General features: G+C 33.9%; 2 protein-coding genes across 3 annotated transcripts in view; both read right to left on the bottom strand.

Annotated features, from left to right (window-relative positions):
• LOC105164005 (AT-rich interactive domain-containing protein 2-like) lies at positions 3,343-9,755 on the bottom strand. 2 transcript variants are annotated; one of them, XM_011082543.2, is made up of 2 exons: positions 9,607-9,755; positions 3,343-4,816 (listed from the first exon to the last, which is right to left on the bottom strand). In XM_011082543.2, the coding sequence occupies exon 2, from the start codon at positions 4,729-4,731 to the stop codon at positions 3,994-3,996; it is 738 nt and encodes a 245-aa protein (XP_011080845.1). In that variant the 5' UTR covers positions 4,732-4,816; positions 9,607-9,755; the 3' UTR covers positions 3,343-3,993. The 2 variants fall into 2 exon arrangements, with proteins under 2 accessions (XP_011080845.1, XP_011080846.1); XM_011082544.2 differs by having other exon boundaries at positions 3,343-4,873.
• The window catches only part of LOC105164216 (protein NRT1/ PTR FAMILY 8.1-like), a gene marked incomplete in the record, with an annotated part of 3,702 nt that continues 2,228 nt past the window's right edge, over positions 17,757-19,230 (bottom strand). The window contains 2 exon segments of the mRNA XM_020694513.1: positions 17,757-18,892; positions 19,026-19,230. Coding sequence (XP_020550172.1) covers positions 18,058-18,892; positions 19,026-19,230 — 1,040 coding nt within the window.

Genomic DNA, 19,230 nt, shown 5'->3' on the forward strand with positions numbered 1-19,230 from the left:
TACGCGTGGATAAGGCATAATTTGATCTTATCTCCAACTAATTACCTCACAGCAACATGTTTTTTCCTGGGGGAAGACTCATTGCATGTGAGGAATCCTATTTTGTGAGGAGTCCACTTAGGTTTAGGAGTACTAAGCCTTGGAGACGCCTCCCTTCTCCTGGGTTGTCCTAATTAGGCCTTGAATTTGAGCTTGAGTCTTGAAAAAGTGTTTTATCAGGCCTCCTTCTTGGGCTGGATCTGTGGTCCTTCTGGTGGGCTACCCTCTTCTTGGACTAATGGGCTTAGCTTGGACTATATAACCTATTTGGGCCAAGTCTTTTTGGGCCGTAAACATCATTTAGTCCCCCCCCCCCTCCACTCTAAGGAGGAGGGGTGCCCCTAACTTCTTAGAGTAGGAGTCATTATTACACTAAAAAGGGGGATCCCCCTTCAATTTTTTTTTCAAATTCCTACAAAGAATTTCAGTAGCATAAGAATGATTAGGAAAAGAAGAATTACTTCGTGCTTGTATGGATGAAGGCTGTTGATGAAGGTGCCTCCATGGAGGAGGGCTTAACGGGTACCTTTTGTGCCTACTCTGGTGTAGGGCTTTATTTTTCTGCAAGAGAATGTTAAATCCTAAAAATATATATATGTTACGAAATAAATATTGCATAGAGCAAAATTATTGTGCCTTCTCCTCGGAGGGCTTATTTGTGGGGGGCTTCCTTGGAGTAAGACATAGGAGCTTTATTAGAGGAAGAATAAGGTGTCCGTCGAAAGTAGGGTTTAGATGTCTCTACGGAGGAGGGCTTAGGTGTCTGCACAGAACAAAGCTTATAAATACCCTAGAGAAGGACCTAAATGTCTGCCCGAAGGAGGGTGGGGTGCCTCTATGATGGAGGGCCTTTTTACTTGTGTGAAAGACATGACTTTTAATGAGAGGGATGCTTTCCTTGTGAAATCCTTACAAGCAAACATATGTTAACACAGCGAAGGTGGTAAAATAAACCTCTAAGATTATTAAATTAAAATATTAAAAATACTCCTTGAGGCAAGCTGGTATGTAAAGATTAGATCGCTGAGGGGATGTCTGCTTAAGGACAAGGCTTATTTCGTGAAGGATGTCTGCTTGGGGGCAGGTCTTATTTTTTGAGGGGATGCCCCCTTGGGGCTAGAGTTTATTTTGAGATATATATATATATATATATGCGCATAAATATATATATATATTTATAATGAGAGAAGAGAGAGGATGGAGTGGGCGGCCACCGCCCACCTCACTTCTCTCTCCTCTCTTTCTCATTACCACACACATACACAATTACACTACACACACATCTTGTAGAACTGCAATTCTCTCTCTGACAAGAAAAAAATAGAGGTAATATTTTTATTTTAATTTTTATTAATTTATATAATTATACTATATAATTAGTTTATTTATTGAATGTTGTTTATATTGAGCGATGTACTATTTAATCAGAGTATTTTATGATTTTAGTTATTTAAATTAGCGTCGAATTAAATATCACATCTGATATAAAAACAATATAATTGATAATTAAAATATTAGATTTTTTATATTTAATTATTATTATAGTTGATTTACACAATTCCATCGAAATATTTAACCAAATACGTAATTCTATGTATTGTTGTTTAATTAAATTATATAGTAACGATAAATTTATAAAAAATTCATAGAAATGGTTCTGAAATTATAGTTAAGAAATATTATGTTATTAAAGAGGGAATATGAGGTTTTAATGATAATCTCATTTAGAGATGGTATTAAAAATAATAGTTATAAATATATAAGGGGTTTGATTAAATGAATTCTTATGAATTAGTTGATAAATTATGTATATATTTGAGAAGCTTAGAAAATATAGTTATTTAAAAAAAATGGAATAGGGGTTTGGGCTTTAATATAAATGGAATATTAAAAGATTGGTGAAAAATATACGAACATTATATAATATTTTATTTAGAATTTATAATATTCTAAATATATTAATTATACGTATAATACTCTATTATAGGATGTGACGACAAAGTAGAGGGTTGAACAGTCCCTCATAAAATCAAAGTATTTTGGGATTTAAGGTAAGTATAGCTAATTGGATTTAATATTGGATATATTATATATATTGGTTTCATGGATGTGATTGTAAACTTGACTTTATATTTATATATGTGGATTTCATATATTGATTATTTATATAACTAGTTGTGGATTATTTGTTAGATTATCATAATATCGATGAAATTGTTACTATGTGTTATGTGATTGTAAAGTAGGGACATGCGAGATATGATTATGTGATAATCGTATAATTGATTGTTGCATAAAATCGAATTGAGAAGTTATTACTAAATAAGTAATTATTATGGAGAATATAATGATTTAGTAGTGACATTGTCGTTGTAACTTGAAATAAAAGATGATGCTTACCTAGTTGAGAACACAGTCAATGGTTTATGACAATGTGATTGATGATGATGTAATATGAAAAATATATAAATTAAGCTAGATACCATGGCGCGTAGGATACTGAGATATTACGGGCAGCGGGGAATATCCTGTGCTGTTAGGTACACACTAGGGTGGTGTGGAAAGACCATTCTTGTCGTGATGTCTTATGTTGATATTACTACACACTGGAGTAGAGAGTGTGAGGATATCACACACAACGAGTATCATATGCTGTATATGATATGACAATGAGATGATGATGACCGACGAAACCATTGACTAATGTACTCCAACTAGAGTAACTAGGGCTCTTAGTTAATAAACGATAACATCAAATATTATGCCGTAGGTTGATTTACAGTTTTGAGTATGTATTAATGCTTATATATGATGGCACTATATGACGAATGGTTGTTAGTCGATGTGACTGCTTTTATGTGAATTATTGCCTATGTATATATATAGACTGATTAGCTATACTTATTGAGTAGACAGTTCATTCCTTGCCACGTACTTTTCAGGGAATAGGTCACACTGACTAGCTACATTGGACTTTGAGCCGTGTCGCCGATCTTATTAGGTGGGTCAGCCGTGACATCTGAAGCCAGAGTTTGTGGTTGTTAAATATTCTAATCTTTTATCGAGTTTGTGTTTAAAATTGTGGTACTACTTTCCATGAGGACATCTAGTGAGGGTAAATATAAACTTTTTGTGGTATCTATTATCTTTTGTAATATATATATAATATATATATATATTAACAAATTAAAATTTATTTTACAAATTGAAAGGGAATTACTTATAGAATGAGCTCTAATTAAGAAAATGATGAAATAGTGATAATTAAATATAGTGAGTAGGGGGTGCTACATTAAGACCTAATAACCATAAAATCTTGGAGTCTCAATATCTTCCACTTAACGAGTGTTTGCAATAACTTCTACTCTTCCGCTCTTGTGGGGGAGCAAGTATTAAATAAATTTGAATGTTAAGCAACAGAAAAAGTTAGGAACGTTTCAAAACAAAAATTAAAAAAAAATAAGGAAAAAGTTGAACTTGAAGTGTTAGAGAAAATAATATAATACTTCAAATTTTAAGAATAAATTGCAAAAGTTGGTATGAAATTACTTATAACTTTTGGCTTAAAACAACTTAATTTAAGTAGTTCAAAAGCATAAACTATAAAACAAAAACACTTTTTTCAACTTATTTTCAAGAATAAGTTGATGAGCGCTAAAAATAAGTGTTTGCAAACACCCTTGAAGTAAGCATTATAAGGAGAGCCACTTATAGATGCCCAAACGCTGACCTGAATCTTTGAGATATCAATAAAATTTCCAAAATAAACTTGGGAAGAAACATCTATGAGACTAACTTTGACAGGCAAGTAGTAAATTTTTGTAGACGAAAAGCAAAGCAATTGTATTAGGAAAAAACCTGTTGGCGCATGTCCACCCTTCGCTGCAAAAAGTCCAACCGAGAAGTTTCTCCACAAAATGTTTTTCAGCAAGTTCTCTTGCGAGGATTGCGACGTCACCGGCAGGCTCTCAGATACGTCGTCTTTACATGTTTAGGATTGGTTGAAGTTAAACTGTAAGCTTGAAACCTTTTACGGGACCCCTTGAGAGGTGGTATTCCCTCACTATCATCATCTGTGTCGACATTCAAACCACCTAACCTTGTCTGAGCCCTGATTCGCCTTGGAAGATATACATTTAGATAGTAGCTCACAATGCTCTCTCTTGTCTGGCAGGGAAAACATTCTAAGGCAGACTTTATAAAATTTCTACCCTGTAACATTGAATTTGTTTTCACAATAGATTCAAATTTCTTTTGTTCCTCTGAATTCCATTGCTTTGAAACATCCTCGCCCATGCTATCAAACTTCCATTTCCAAAAGGCAGGGCCAAGATCAATCTGTAACTGGAATTTTTTATTAAAGATGTGCCATCTCACACATTCTACCGATCCCTGGAATGGACATTCACAAGTCTCAGGTCTCCCTTTTCCAGCCAAAGTGAAATCAACTTTTCGGTTTCTTCCTTTGACTGGCCAAATTTGAGTGCCTAACCACTTTGAATTGTCGGACTCACTATCACCGACAGCTAGGCCAGTCTTGGAAGGTGGAAGAGACCATGATGGCACATCAACCTGGAATCGAGGTCCAACTGGAACTACTAATCTAACGCAATCATCAATAATGAAGGAGAACCAGTCTGTTGGCTTTTGCTTTTCAATGCTCTGAATATCCGATTGTTTTAACAATTTCATACGTCAATATTTCAACTACTTGCCAAGATGCTACAGGGTGCATTCAAAATTCGAAAGTGTTTCCAAGACAGTTCAAAGAAAAATTCTGCATAAATTGCCACAAAGCGAACTGGTGAGCTTGGTGCTGAAAAACAAGGAGAAACTAAAAATAAAATGTAGTCAGCAGATGCCTGTATTTGGCGAATTGATACATGCAAAGAACTGTATCAAGTTTATAATTACAGAGATATCTACAGAGAAAAGGAACTGATAACAGAGTGAAAACAAAGTAGTTTCACTTTTGTTTTTCTGTCTAATCATATTAATTTAAAGTATCAAGGAATTTGTAGATCTCAGAATGTACTAGAACGCAAGTAGTTGATGACAAATAATTTAACTAGTCATTATTAGATGTTCCTGAAATTAATGCTAGAATACATTTCAAAATCCCAATAAACAGACAGAGTTCCCGTGTGTGGCTAGATTACAGATCTTTATGGAAAATGCAATATGAAAGAAATTGATGATATCTTCTTCTTGTCTAATATTTCACCATACATTGTTAATGACAAAAAAATATCTATAACTTGCTATTGTTGATAAAGCTAAAATTGGGACAGTCAACAAAACCAAACCACCATTTATCACGTGCTACTACGAGAAGTGATTATCAAGAAAATACATGATGCACAATTATCAAACAGAAATGCATGATCTATCCTAATCCCATATGACCAACAACTCCGAATACAACTTGATAGACTAATAACCAAAAACCATGTCAGATATCAGAATTAAATACAATCACTTTGTAAATCTACTGCAATATCTAGAACTAAAGAAACACTTGGATCTTGTATAGCTTGAATTACGAATGGACTCCATCTTCTAATATGTCTCATATTAGAGAATGGATCTAACCCCTCTTCACTCCTTTGATTCTTTGTCCGTCAAGAGGAGGCAATCAATGTCTTTTTCAATGTCCAAACTCTAAATCCTTGAAGTTATTTGGTGGTTCTCCATTAGACAACTACTAATATTTTGAGGTGTAAGACATTCTATATTATCTATGTGACTCAAGGAATGCCACAACTAATGTTTCACTTGAGTTTGTGCTTCCCTATTTATAGTGAAGCTATACAGACTTGTAACCCACATTAAATTATCTTTTCGACCCTATCATCTTATCGACTAAATGATAAGATACACTCAGTCAATATCCATCCAACAGCTAATGATAAGAGTGACCCAATCATATAATTATTAACTTTTGGTCCCTCATATATGCCACTTATCCAGATTTGGTCCCTCATATTTTCTCCTCATCAAATTTTGTCTCTCGAGTTTAGAAATTTCATCAACTTTGGTCCTTCCATTAAGAATCCGTTAATTTTAATGAATTTGTTAAAAAAAAAAAAAAAAGGGAACCATAAATGTGCTGTAATAGAATCAAACCCACAAGTTCACCTTAACAAATTAGTGGCCTCACCATCACACCAAACTTATATTGAGTTGTTTTACTAAATTAAATATTACTTATATAATAAATTGAAAAATGTTAAAAAAATGTCAAAACCATACTGAAAAATCTCAAAATCAACCAAAATTAATTATTCTAATAACCATATCAAATTCCAAAAAATTCCTATATATTTAACCAATCAAAATAACACAAACACCAAACAATGTCATAAATTATAATATATAAAAATACATAAAAATTCATAAACAAATACATAAAATCAGTCATCAAATACACTAAGACAATCTCAAAAATATTTTAAACATCAATTAAAATATAATTCAAAATTAGTTCATCACAATAAAAATATTTATTACTTATTTTGTTTCTTCTCCTTATTTTCACTCCCACTTGGCTCTTAGTTTGCGTGGCTGCTTGGGTTCGTGAAAAAAAAATTATTTATTTGTATTTTTTACGGAGGTTTGGACTAATTCATCCTATGTGGGAGAAATTCACCATGATAAGTAAAATTTGGGTTATTGGAAGGCCATGGAAGAGATTTGGTGGATTGGTGAGTCCTTTTACAAGTGAAATTGAAGGTATGGGTTCCACTCCATTCTATAGCATTTATTTTCTTTTTAACAAATCAGTTAAAATTAACGGATTTTGAACAGAAGGACCAAACTTGATGAAATCCTTAAACTTGAGGGACTAAGTTTAATGATTAGGGGCCAGATCTGGATAAATGGCATATTTAAGGACCAAAGTTATATTTACCCTTATTTCTAACTATGGATAAAAATCCAACATCTCTCACTTTTATCCACATTGAGAATGACTTCATACTTCTCAAAATAACAATCACCATCTCTTTTCATACGTGAAATAGAGTATGTAACCGGACAAACCCATATTAAGTTACCACCACATCATCATAGGCCACTAAACAGATGAAGTAATAACCCATGCCCCAAATCAATTTTCAATACACCGAATCAAGGATCTAGTCCCTCGTTAGCCTCATGCTCACAACATCCAACTTGATTCATCTCAGTGCTTGTGATTCATGATTATCAACTATACTTGTTTGACAATCGGCCCAGTTATTTAAGGATGACACATAATATTTAAAATTATAGATACGAGTGTCACATAATAAATCCTAAGATGAGCCTAAGATACATCTCAGCAAGTCAACAATGCGAATGGATATAAACGGGAGAACTATATCCCTTCTCATTTAATCGTGTCTCAAATGTAGTGAAAGTGAATGTGGCATCTCAATAAAGCGTACTACATTTGACCTAGTGTGAAATATCAAAACAAATGATGTCGCTTGCCAAAACATTTTTTCAAAAATATTCATTTTGGGAAAAGATACATCACATAACATGTTTACACAAACATAAGCAGCCACAGATGCATGCATATCAACAAATTATTTATCACAAACATATCATGAAAAATAATAAATGCCATATACATAATTTGCATGGATAATCCATAAAATGATATATGAAGGAATTAACTCAATAAGAATTATTAACGCAATAATTTCGCTAGAAATTGTCCAACAATTAATTCACTAAAAAAATTTAATCAATTAGTTTAGTAAAAATCAACTAATACAATAAATTCCCTAAAAATAATTTAAGATAATTAATTCACTAAGAACTAATCAGGCCAATAATAAGTTAAACAAGTTAATTAATAGCTACACAGTGGTTCACCAAGAATTAAGTGAGATGATTAATTCACTAAAAATTAACTAATGTAAATTCAGTAAGAATTAATTAACTTACAAAAAAATAATTGATTCACGAAGAACTAATAAGTTGATTAAATTCACTAAGAATTAATAGACCTTAAAGATAATTACCAAACGAATTTATTGCGTGAATTCACTAAGAATTGATGTGGCATATAATCGATTCACGAAAAATAAATTAATCAAACAATTTCATATGAATTCTCAAAGAATCAACTAGAATAAAAATAATAATAATAAGCAAATCAATAACATTTTAACTCACAAAGAATTTTAAACAAAACAAATATGATAATAAATAGATCAATTATCAATCTAGTATTAATATACTGAGATATCATTAAAAGTAGCAAAATAACATGATTACACTCATTAATTGACCAAAAAGTATTCTTTCTTGCTACAGAGCTCATATCCTTCAAGCTAGGTTTTTAACCCCATCATTTGCTCATATCATGGTAATCTTTCATTTCCCTTCAATTCACCTGAATATTCCAAGCAACGTGTAAACAGTGCCAGATATGTTTTAGAACACACAACACATTCTTCATGAGCAGCAGTCTTACACTAATTATATGTCTTTGCTACGGTGGAGGATAAAGTGGGGCAGTCTTACACTAATTATATGTCTTTGCTATGATGGAGGATAAAGTGGAGCAGTCTTACACCTCTTCAAAATAAGTGCTTTCTGAGCAAATGGGACCTCACTGATAATTCACTTAAGAAACCTACTCCGCAGTTAAAAGTGACCAAACTACTAGACTACCAATTCCTCATTCAGCAACTGTGCCCGTGCATCACTATGACTCTCCAACAATTTTGATTCACAAAGATGCCTCATTGTGACTCCAACAATTTCAATTCACATCGATGGCTCACTGTTATGCAAATAAACCATTACCAAAATCAAATACTACTTCTTCTTGGCTTTCCTTTTAAGATTTTAAACAAGTGCGTCAACAAGTCTAGGTAGACTTTCCTAGCAAGTAAAAGGAAAGACATAAGGTTAATAAAACATAGGTCTAGCTGGTGGATGGACAACTAAACCTCAAACGTAGGCACAACTATCAAAGTTTCTAACCATATAGATTTCTTTTGATCCCTTTTATAAAGGCAGGAACCGCAGCCTCTAAAACGCACCAGCAACACCCCAACAGCATGCTTCATTTCCTTGGCGAGTTCCTTGTAACTTAGGTTGCAACCAGGCAAAATAAGTAAGAATAATAAAAATAGGTTATAGCACCACCCGTTTATGCTTATATGTCGAGATTTATGTAGAAAAATTCTCTACATCACAACTCGAATGTTGCCCAACAACGAGCAACCTAGCCAGGGGGAGAGCGGATGCATGTATCAAGAGTTCAGATAAGCCGCACCAAGAACCAGGAATTCGAAACCAGTAATCATCAGTAGGAACTGAAACGAAAGCCAAGCAAAATAGAAGCAAAACCCAAGTCCGAATTCATGTGGAAAATCCAATCAAGATGAGAGTTGGCAATCGCACATAGAGAAAAAACAATAATCAATCAAAACTTTCTGCCCTAAATTTGAGGCATTCACAATATCGCAGATAAATCATACAACAAGAACACCGTTAGGCGCCACGAAAATAATCAAATACTCCGAATTATATTTCAAAATTAAAAGGTACTCTTTGGAAACTTACTTGGTTACGAAATTCTCAACGGTTTTACATGAAGAAAATCCCCTTCGATTTTCTATTTTCTTTCTTTCCTATTGCCGGTTAAGAAAATGCCCAACTTGTTGCCGTACTGATGGCAGAAGATGACAAAAGAAAAATGAAATGCAACCTAACAAAAGAATGCTCCATTACACGTTTAATCTACCACTCGCGCCAAGTCACGCTCGAAATGCGACCTAGCAAAGTGACAAATCACATAATAAATAATTATTCGACATCACTAATAATTCATAATTTAAATTTTATTCATGTATGATACGAAAGCAAACGAAAAAGTATCATCAAGTGAACAAAATTTGAAGTATTATTCAAGAATAAATGGGGTAAAATTTATTGATATATTATTTTATTGAAATTATTTATTTTTTATTTTCTAAAAAGTTGAATATATATAAAAAAAATTGATTTATGTGTTATTCTGAATTATAATTAATAGAAATGGGCAATTTAGTGTCGATCAATTATACAATAGTTTCATTTTTCTAAATCGAACCACCACTACATGCAACAAACCAAATTATTATAGCGTATATATTATAATTTTCATAATATAGAGTCTATAGACCAAATTAAAATTCCAATATTTTATTTAATAATAAATTATATCTAATTATATAGCTTCATTGCATGAAGAAACGTCAAAATGCTAATAAGAAAGAGTGAATGTAAGTTGCAAAATATTTTTTTTAAACAGAAAAAAAGTGCAATGGTGGAAATTATATATATATATATACTCATGAGGTTTTGCATAATTACGAATACCCCCTCATTATTTGAAAATTATAAATACCTTTGATTTTTTATAAAATTATGTAATCCTTGGATTGAGGTACGAGATTGTCAACTTTGTCTTTAAAATTAAAAAATTATAAAAAATCGAACAAGATGGATGAAAAAATTTTAAAAATTACAAAAAAAAATTATCCACTTACTCAATAAAAAAAATAAATAAAAATATAAATTTTAATCCACAATGATATTTTGGTCAGTTCACCATAAAGTATGAATGGAAATCAAATGGATTGGGTTAATTGTTAAACGAACATTACAATTAGGGGTATAATAGTAAATTTTTAAATAATAAGAGGGTATTTATAATTACGTCAAATCTCATGAGAGGTTGTTGTAATTTACTTAAAACCAATATTAGTTAAAATTTTTAGGTGATTTAATCCGAAGTTTTAAATTTAAAAAGGTTAAGATTGGATAAATTTGAAAGATTTGACTTTTCAAAATTTCATTTTCCTTGATTATTTTATGTTTTTTGTGACTTATGAGTTGTCAAATTAATCATCATATTTGTCCTAGAGGTAGAGGACAAAGAATTTGCTTTTTAACCGAGAATGTATTCTGCATTTAAAAATGAGATAATATTTTGGCAAAATATTGACATATCTGGTGATAAATAAGTAATAATTGTGATAAATTAAAACTATTGTGTTTTTATAAGTATTTTTATTTTTTCTCATTATATTGTGAAAAATTGCAATAAATTTAAAATATCGACGATTTTTATTACATTGGGTGGAAATCCACTCGATATTCGCTTTAATTGGCCAAGCCGAAACTGGCCAATGGATATAGAGTGAGCTACAAGAAAATGGAGAGGGCAACACATTATCCTTTGCCTCTATGCACTTGTGGGGTTAGCAAGAAGATGTTTGAAAGAATTGCATCAAACCAGTTGATGCAATTCTTGATGGGATTAAGCGACATATATGATCATGTTAGGAACCAGGTACTTTTGATGGATCCACTCCCCACAGTAGGGAAGGCATACTGCATGGTACAACGAGCGGAAAAGCAAAGGGAAGTGCACTCTGGTATGACCACTGTTGATGATTACAACAGAGCTACCTGGACATACATTATGATTCATAAGTCTCAGGCTCAAGCAAAATTGGAACAATTCTATAATTTAGTGTACACTCAATTTGAGTCCAGAATTAAACAAATAAGGACTGATAATGGCACTGAATTCACTAATGAAAGTTGTCAAACCTTCTTTAAAAATAAAGGCTTTGTTCACCAAAAGTCATGCATATATACTCCTCAACAAAATGGCAAGATTGAAATGAAACACCAACACGTCCTTCAAGTGGATAGATCATTGATGTTCCAAGCAAGTGTACCACAAAGGTTCTGGACTGAGGCACTATTGGCTGCCACTTGCATAATTAATAGACTCCCAACACAAACATTACAATGGAAAACTCCCTATGAACTACTATACAAAAGGGCCCCTAATTATTTTCACATGAAAGTATTTGATTGCTTGTGCTTTGCCACAAACATATTGCCTTTTAAAAGGAAGTTTGACCTAGAGCAACAAAATGCATATCCTTAGGATATGCACATGGATGAAGGGATATAAAGTAATGGATCTAGAGACTAAGAAACTATACATCACTAGATATGTGATATTTCATGAAAAATCTTTCCCTTTTTCTCATCTATCAGACTCTGAGACCATATGTCCACTTCCCAATGTCATTCCAAAGGGGGAATATAAAGAAATGGAATCTGAACAAGAAGAGCAGAGTACTGAAACAAGCAACATACAGGAGGATAGGCCTGTGACACTTAGAAGGTCCACTTGGACATCTGTAAAACCAATATGGATGAATGACTTCATATGTAACAATTCCAAGGATATAACCTCATCTACTGATTTCTTACTAACACATAAGTATACATGCTTCGTGGAGAGTCTATCCTCTGTGTAGGAACCAAGGAACTTCCATGAAGCACAAGGCAAACCAGAGTGGAAGGAGGCAATGAAACAAGAGATCAATGCTTTGGATAAAAATAAAATTTGGGAAATTGTACCTCGACCTCCAGGTAAGAATTGTGTAGGCTGTAAGTGGATATATAAAATAAAATTGAGGACTGATGGTTCCTTGGAGAGGTGTAAGGCAAGGCTAGTGGAAAAGGGGTATAGCCAAATTGAGGGTGAGGACTACAGTGACTGTTTTGCACTTGTGGCAAAGGCAGTCACTGTAAGATTGTTTCTAAGAGTATCAGCAGCAAGAAGGTGGAATTTACATCACTTAGATGTAAATAACGCTTTCCTACATGGAGTATTGGATGAGGAGATTTATATGGATCCACCAGATGGTTATCAAATTCCTACAGGTAAGGTATTCAAACTTAAGAAGTCATTGTATGGTTTATAGCAGGCTTCAAGGCAATGGAACCAAGAATTTACTGACAAAAAAACTGAAAATGACTTCTTACAATCAGCTCTTGATCATTGCCTATTCATTAAACAAAATGATTCTTATTTAATTGCACTTTTAGTTTATGTTGATGACATACTTGTTACTGCACCCACAGATGAACTTATCATGGAAGTTAAAAGATACTTGAATGATCTCTTTACCATTAAGGACTTAGGGCTTGCTACTTATTTTCTGGGGCTGGAGATAGCTCATTCTACACAAGGGATGATCATATCACAAAATCAGTACATATTGGATATTATCAAAGATATAGGGCTCTCAAATAGCAAAGCCACCACTAACCCCTTGCCTGCAGGCTGCAAACTGTTTTTGGAAGTAAGGGGTGCTTATAAGATGCATCTAGGTACAGAAAACTCATTGTAAGACTCCTTTACTTGGGCTTTACACACCTTGACATTTGCTATGCAACTCAACAATTAAGTCAACATATACAACACTAATGCCAGCATCATTGGGAGGCTGCAATGCACCTTGTAAAGTACCTGAAAGGCAGCCCATCAACAGGTTTGTTCTTTTCTTCTAATCGTGATCTTGGTCTAAAGGCATTTTGTGATGTAGATTGGGCCACTTGCTAAGCTACAAGGAGCTTTTGTTGAATAACCATCACACCTGACCCACTGGTTCCAAACCACTTCCTGAAAATTTAGTGGCATTGCCTGAAGCAAATGTTACTTCTTCACGAATAGGGCATGGTCGATACTAGAGCTCGCCACGGGGCCATTCTTATGGACGTGGTCGTAGCGGTCGTGGTAGTGGTCGTAGGCATGGTAATGGTCATGTTAAATCATCATAATATATGGATTAATCCCAATATTCAGAATAACAATGGAAACAAGGCAAAGAATCAACAAGAGAAAACTACAAATAAAAATCTTCGCCATAGATGTGGGATGTCCGTACATTGGTTCGGTACCTGTCGTACGGCACAACATTTAGTCAAATTATACTAGGCTTCTGTGAAAGCAAAGGGTAAAGAAATTCAGCCTAATTTTGTTGAGGCTGGAATGTCAGATAATACCCACATGGATGCATCATATTTTTTTCAGTCTATTGAAAATGACGATAAAGATCTCCCTGAGTTGCCCTTACAGTTTGGTGACATTACTGAGGATTTGAACATGCTTGTTGATTATTTATCTCATATGTTATTAGTATGTTTCTATTATTCAGTTATGTTTACTTTCATTTTTAGAGTATTTCTTTTATATTGTAATATTTTTATATTTTATGAATGAAGTTTTTCTTTTACTTATTATATGTCTATTTCATTTATATAGAATGGATCAAGCCATTACAAATCTCAATGACAAGGAGCATTGTCTTGTTGATAGTGCCACTATGCATACAATTCTGAGAAACAAAATTTTTTTCTCAAACTTGTTAATGACAAGAACAAATGTGAATACTATTTCAGGACTTAGTAATCTTATTGAAGGCTCCAGAAGAGCTACTATTTTGTTACCTGAAGGGACAAGTTTACATATTAATGATGCCTTATATTTTAGTAAAATAAGTTTACATATTACTGATGCCTTATATTTTAGTAAATCACAAAGGAACTTATTAAGTTTTAAAGATATTTGACAAAATAGTTTTTCATATTGAAACCATGAATGAAAATGGTATCGAATATCTGTACCTTACAACATATAAAATTGGCCAGAAACAAGTTTTAGAAAGAATGAGAACATATACTTCTGGTTTATATGGCACATTGATAAGCTCCGTTGAAACACATAGTATCACTAACCCAAAATTAGTTGATCAAAGTATTTTTACTTTGTGGCATGATAAACTTGACCATCCAGGTAAAAAAAAGATGTATAGGATCATTGAAAATTCACATGGACACCAACTAAAGGACTTGAAGTTCCTTGTTAAAGGTGATTTTATATGTTCAACTTGTTCTCTTGGAAAATTAATTACACAGCTATCAATAACAAAAGTAAATATAGAATCTCCTATGTTTCTTGAACGAATTCAAGGAGACATATGCGGGTCAATAACACCATCATATGGGCCATTTAAATATTTTATGGTGGTGATTGACACATCAACACGTTGGTCACATGTAAGCTTGTTATATGAAATTTTGCTTTTGCAAGACTGTTAACCCAAATTATTAAACTAAGAGCTTATTTTCCTGATTATCCTATTAAAAGGATAAGGTTAGATAATGTGGGAGAATTTACTTCTAAATCCTTCAATGATTATTGTCAATCGATTGGGATAATTGTAGAGTATCCAATTGCTCATGTACATACTCAAAACGGCCTGGCAAAATCGTTAATTAAGCGATTACAATTAATAGCGAGACCCTTATTGATGAGGTCAAAATTGCCTTCATCAGCATGGGGCATGCAATTTTGCATGCAACAACTCTAATTCGTCTTAGACCTACCACTTATCATAAATTTTCTCCATCACAATTGGTCTCCGGAAGAGAACCATATATTTTTTATATAAAGGTGTTTGGTTGTGCGGTGTATGTCCCGATACCCCCTCCTCAACGAACTAAAATGGGGCCACAAAGGAGACTGGGAATTTACTTTGGTTTTGAGTCTCCCTCAATTATTGAGTACCTTGAACCAATGACCAGTGATCAATTCACTATTAGGTACTTGGATTGTCAATTTGATGAGACAATATTCCCAGTATTAGGAGGAGTAGATAAGGAGATTAAAGGAAAGATATTGCGTGGAATACAACATCTATGTCTTTTATAGATCCACAGACAAATGATAGTAAACTTGAAGTTCAACAGATCATACATTTGCAAAGTGTTGCAAACAGGTTACCAAAAGTTTTAATAGATACCAAAAAGGTCACAAAATCACATATTCCAGCTGAAAATGTTCCAGCTCGTTTAGAAGTCCCTGAATCAATTAGTACTCAATCAAAGGCATCTGAGTGACAAATACGCCGGAAGCGTGGTAGACCACTTTGGCTCTAAAGATGCAAATCCTCGAATGAGAAAGGAACATATCGTCTCAATTAATCACGATTCTAATGTGACCGCTAGTATCGTCTCTAAGGATAAAATCTATGAAGCGGTTTTATCTGAGACTCTAAAAGTAATGAGCAAGATCTCAAGGACAGTTATGAGATGTCTATTAATTATGCTCATAACAGTTTAGGTTGGTATCGAAAAGAAATTGAAATAAATTATATTTTTGTCTATTCTATAGCCGTCAAAATCATGGATGAAGATGAAAATGATTCTCAAGCTATAGAGGAATGTAGACATCGAAATGATTGAAAAAGTTGGAAAAAGGCCATACAAGATGAGTCAGACTCGCTAAATAAGCTAGAAGTATTTGGACCTATAACTCCAACACCAAAAGGTGTAAAACCAGTTAGCTATAAGTGGGTGTTTATACGAAAGACAAATAAACGAAATAAAGTTGTAAGGTACAAAGCTAGACTCGTGGCCCAAGGCTTTACTCAAAAGCCCGGAATTGATTATACTAAAACATATTCCCCTGTAGTGGATGCAACCACACTTAGATTTTTAATCAGTTTATCAGTAATTGAACAACTGTGGGACTATATTTTGAACTGCATGATGATGCCAAAACAACCAAATTAGTTGGTTATTCAAATGTGGGGTATTTATCTGATCCACATAAAGCTATATCCCAATCTGAATATGTATGCATGTATGGTGGAACTGCTATTTCATGGCGTTCAACCAAACAGACTTTGGTAATCACCTCATCAAATCATGCAAAATTAATTGCATTATATGAGGCTAGGTGTGGATGTGCATGGCTTAAATCACTAATACATTATGTTTTTCGTGAATCAAGTGGACTAGAATCAATCGAGAAAAGTCCAACAGCAACATATGAAGATAATGCGGCATGCATCGCCCAAATCAAGAATGGTTATATTAAAGGCGACAGAATCAAACACATATCACCAAAATTTTTCTCCACTCACAAGCTTCAAGTGGAAGGCAAAGTTGATCTAAAACAAATTTCATCAAGTCCAAACTTAGCATATTTGTTCAAACAACTCGTACGTAATATTGTCATGCGACACCTAAAAGATATCTGCTTAAATTGAGGGAGAGATTATACAACTGTACTCTTTTCCTTAGTCTTGGTTTTTATCCCATTGGATTATTCCAAGCAAGATTTTTAACGAGGCAGGATGTATATGATAAAGAAGTATGCAATCAAGGGGAGTATTATATATAATATGTATATATGAATGCATATAGCTCTTGCAATTCAATTTTAATATCCATTATGTTATACCATTTTGTATCCTCCATGATGTATTTTGTAACCACAATTTTGTTGGTCTATAAATACCACCATGTATTGCATTTTGTAGAAGAAATTTTAGAAAGAATAAGAAAGTAATTTGAAAGAAATATATATAACATTTTTTTATATTCTATTAGGAATGATAGGGTAATAAATTTAGAATTCCTCTAAATTTATAACAAAAATTTATACTCGTTTAGTTATTGCAGAGGGAAGAGTTTGTCTTAGTTTGTAATTCTTTTTTTTTTTTTTTTTTTTGCGTGCTTCATCCTTCAACTCCCATATTCTGCTATTTCTAACTTTCATATTCTCACTATCTGCAATTAAAAAAACTAAAATTTTAATTAACTATTTATTTATTTAATTTTTATTATTTCCTCTCTTTCATTCACGATTTTATAATATTTTATCTTTTGAATTTATTTATTTTTGTCTTACAATATGATCTTTTTATCTTTTGTTTTCTCTCTCGTTATATTTCAAAAGCATTATGTTCATTTTCCTTTATTTAAATACAAAGCAATAAGTAAATGCTGGCCATAAAAAAAATTAGTAAAAAACTAAAAATTTATTATCTGTAAATATTTTTGTACATGCATCTGAATGTGTTATTGTACTTATGGCGAATAATGAAAAAGTATGTGTATTACGGTCCATTCCTGCACAAGTTCAAAATGGCCGAAAGCATCCAACAAGAAGCACACTAACTTAGCAAACATATATTTAAATGATTCATAATATTTGACAGAGATTCCCTTTCAGGTGATCACATGACATAAGCACAACGTGGAGAGTCTAATGCAGTGCTTTTTACAGTTTCACGAATCAAATTACGCGTATGGTAGCCATTAACATCTGCTTGTATGCGATATACAGACTGATCAGTCCTAATCTTTCCATCAGCGAAGAGTTCCAAGTGGCTTTTTGTAAGTGTACCACTTTGCCACCAGAAGAAACACCCCCAGATTCAGCACGCTCAGCACGGCCAAGAGCCAGTAGAAGTAATGGAGGTGACCATAGTTGAGATTATCCGGTATCCATCCGAGCTTCCCATTCCGGGTACTAATTCTGGTGACTATAGTCACAAGCAAAGTACTCAAGTAGCTCCCAAGAGCGACCGTGGTGAGCTGAAGAGCAGAGCACAAGCTTCTCATGGCATCGGGAGCTTGCTCATAGAAGAACTCCAGCTGACCAATGAACATGAACACTTCTGCACATCCGATGATGAAATACTGAGGAACCTGCCAGAAAATTGACATTGGTATTACCTTGAGGTCGTAGTAGTTGTGCCTTCTCACATATCTGAGCCTAATCAGCTCGAGAATCCCTGCAGAGAGCATGGAGAAAATAGAGATGAAGAGGCCGGTCCCCATTCGTTGGAGTTGAGTAAGACCGTTTTTGTGGCCTGTGAACTTTCTGGCAACAGGGACGATGATTCTGTCGTAAATGGGAACCCAAAATATCACACTGAGGGTGTCAAAAATGCCTAGGGACGCTGCTGGAATCTCGAAGCCGGTTTTCCCCACCTGAGCATCCATTGTCAAGCCTTGTAACACAAACAAGGTGCTCATTTGACCGTATACAGTGGCAAAAATTATACCCGTGGCCCATACGGGAAGCAGTCGTATAATGGCTTTTAGCTCCTCCACTTGCGTCACTGTGCAAAGTCTCCATGGATCCACTGAGCCTTTCATGTGGTCTGATTGCGTTTCAACTGCAGCCTTGTCAAAGAACCTGCATTAGACACAGGAAAAACTCAGTTCTCCGTGAAAGTCCTATTCGGCTTTCTACGTATTTCATAACAACAATGCATATGTTGTCATTGCATAACGATCAATGAGGAGAATAGCTCGTGATTGGATTTTACCCAAGATCTTCAGTATGCTCAAGCTTGCGGCTTCCTTTGATTGCAGACTCAGCATCCTTGCATTCATACAAGAGCGATTTGTCAGCCGGAACTTCAATCCTATACTTCCTAAAAGAAGCTATCAGTACTTGACAGATGCGTGTGAGAGGGCTTCCCCCAGGCTTCTGATTACGGTACAATCGGGTGCCTGAAAAGAAAAACACCA

Source organism: Sesamum indicum, linkage group LG6 (assembly GCF_000512975.1).
Source record: "Sesamum indicum cultivar Zhongzhi No. 13 linkage group LG6, S_indicum_v1.0, whole genome shotgun sequence".
NCBI lineage: Eukaryota > Viridiplantae > Streptophyta > Magnoliopsida > Lamiales > Pedaliaceae > Sesamum > Sesamum indicum.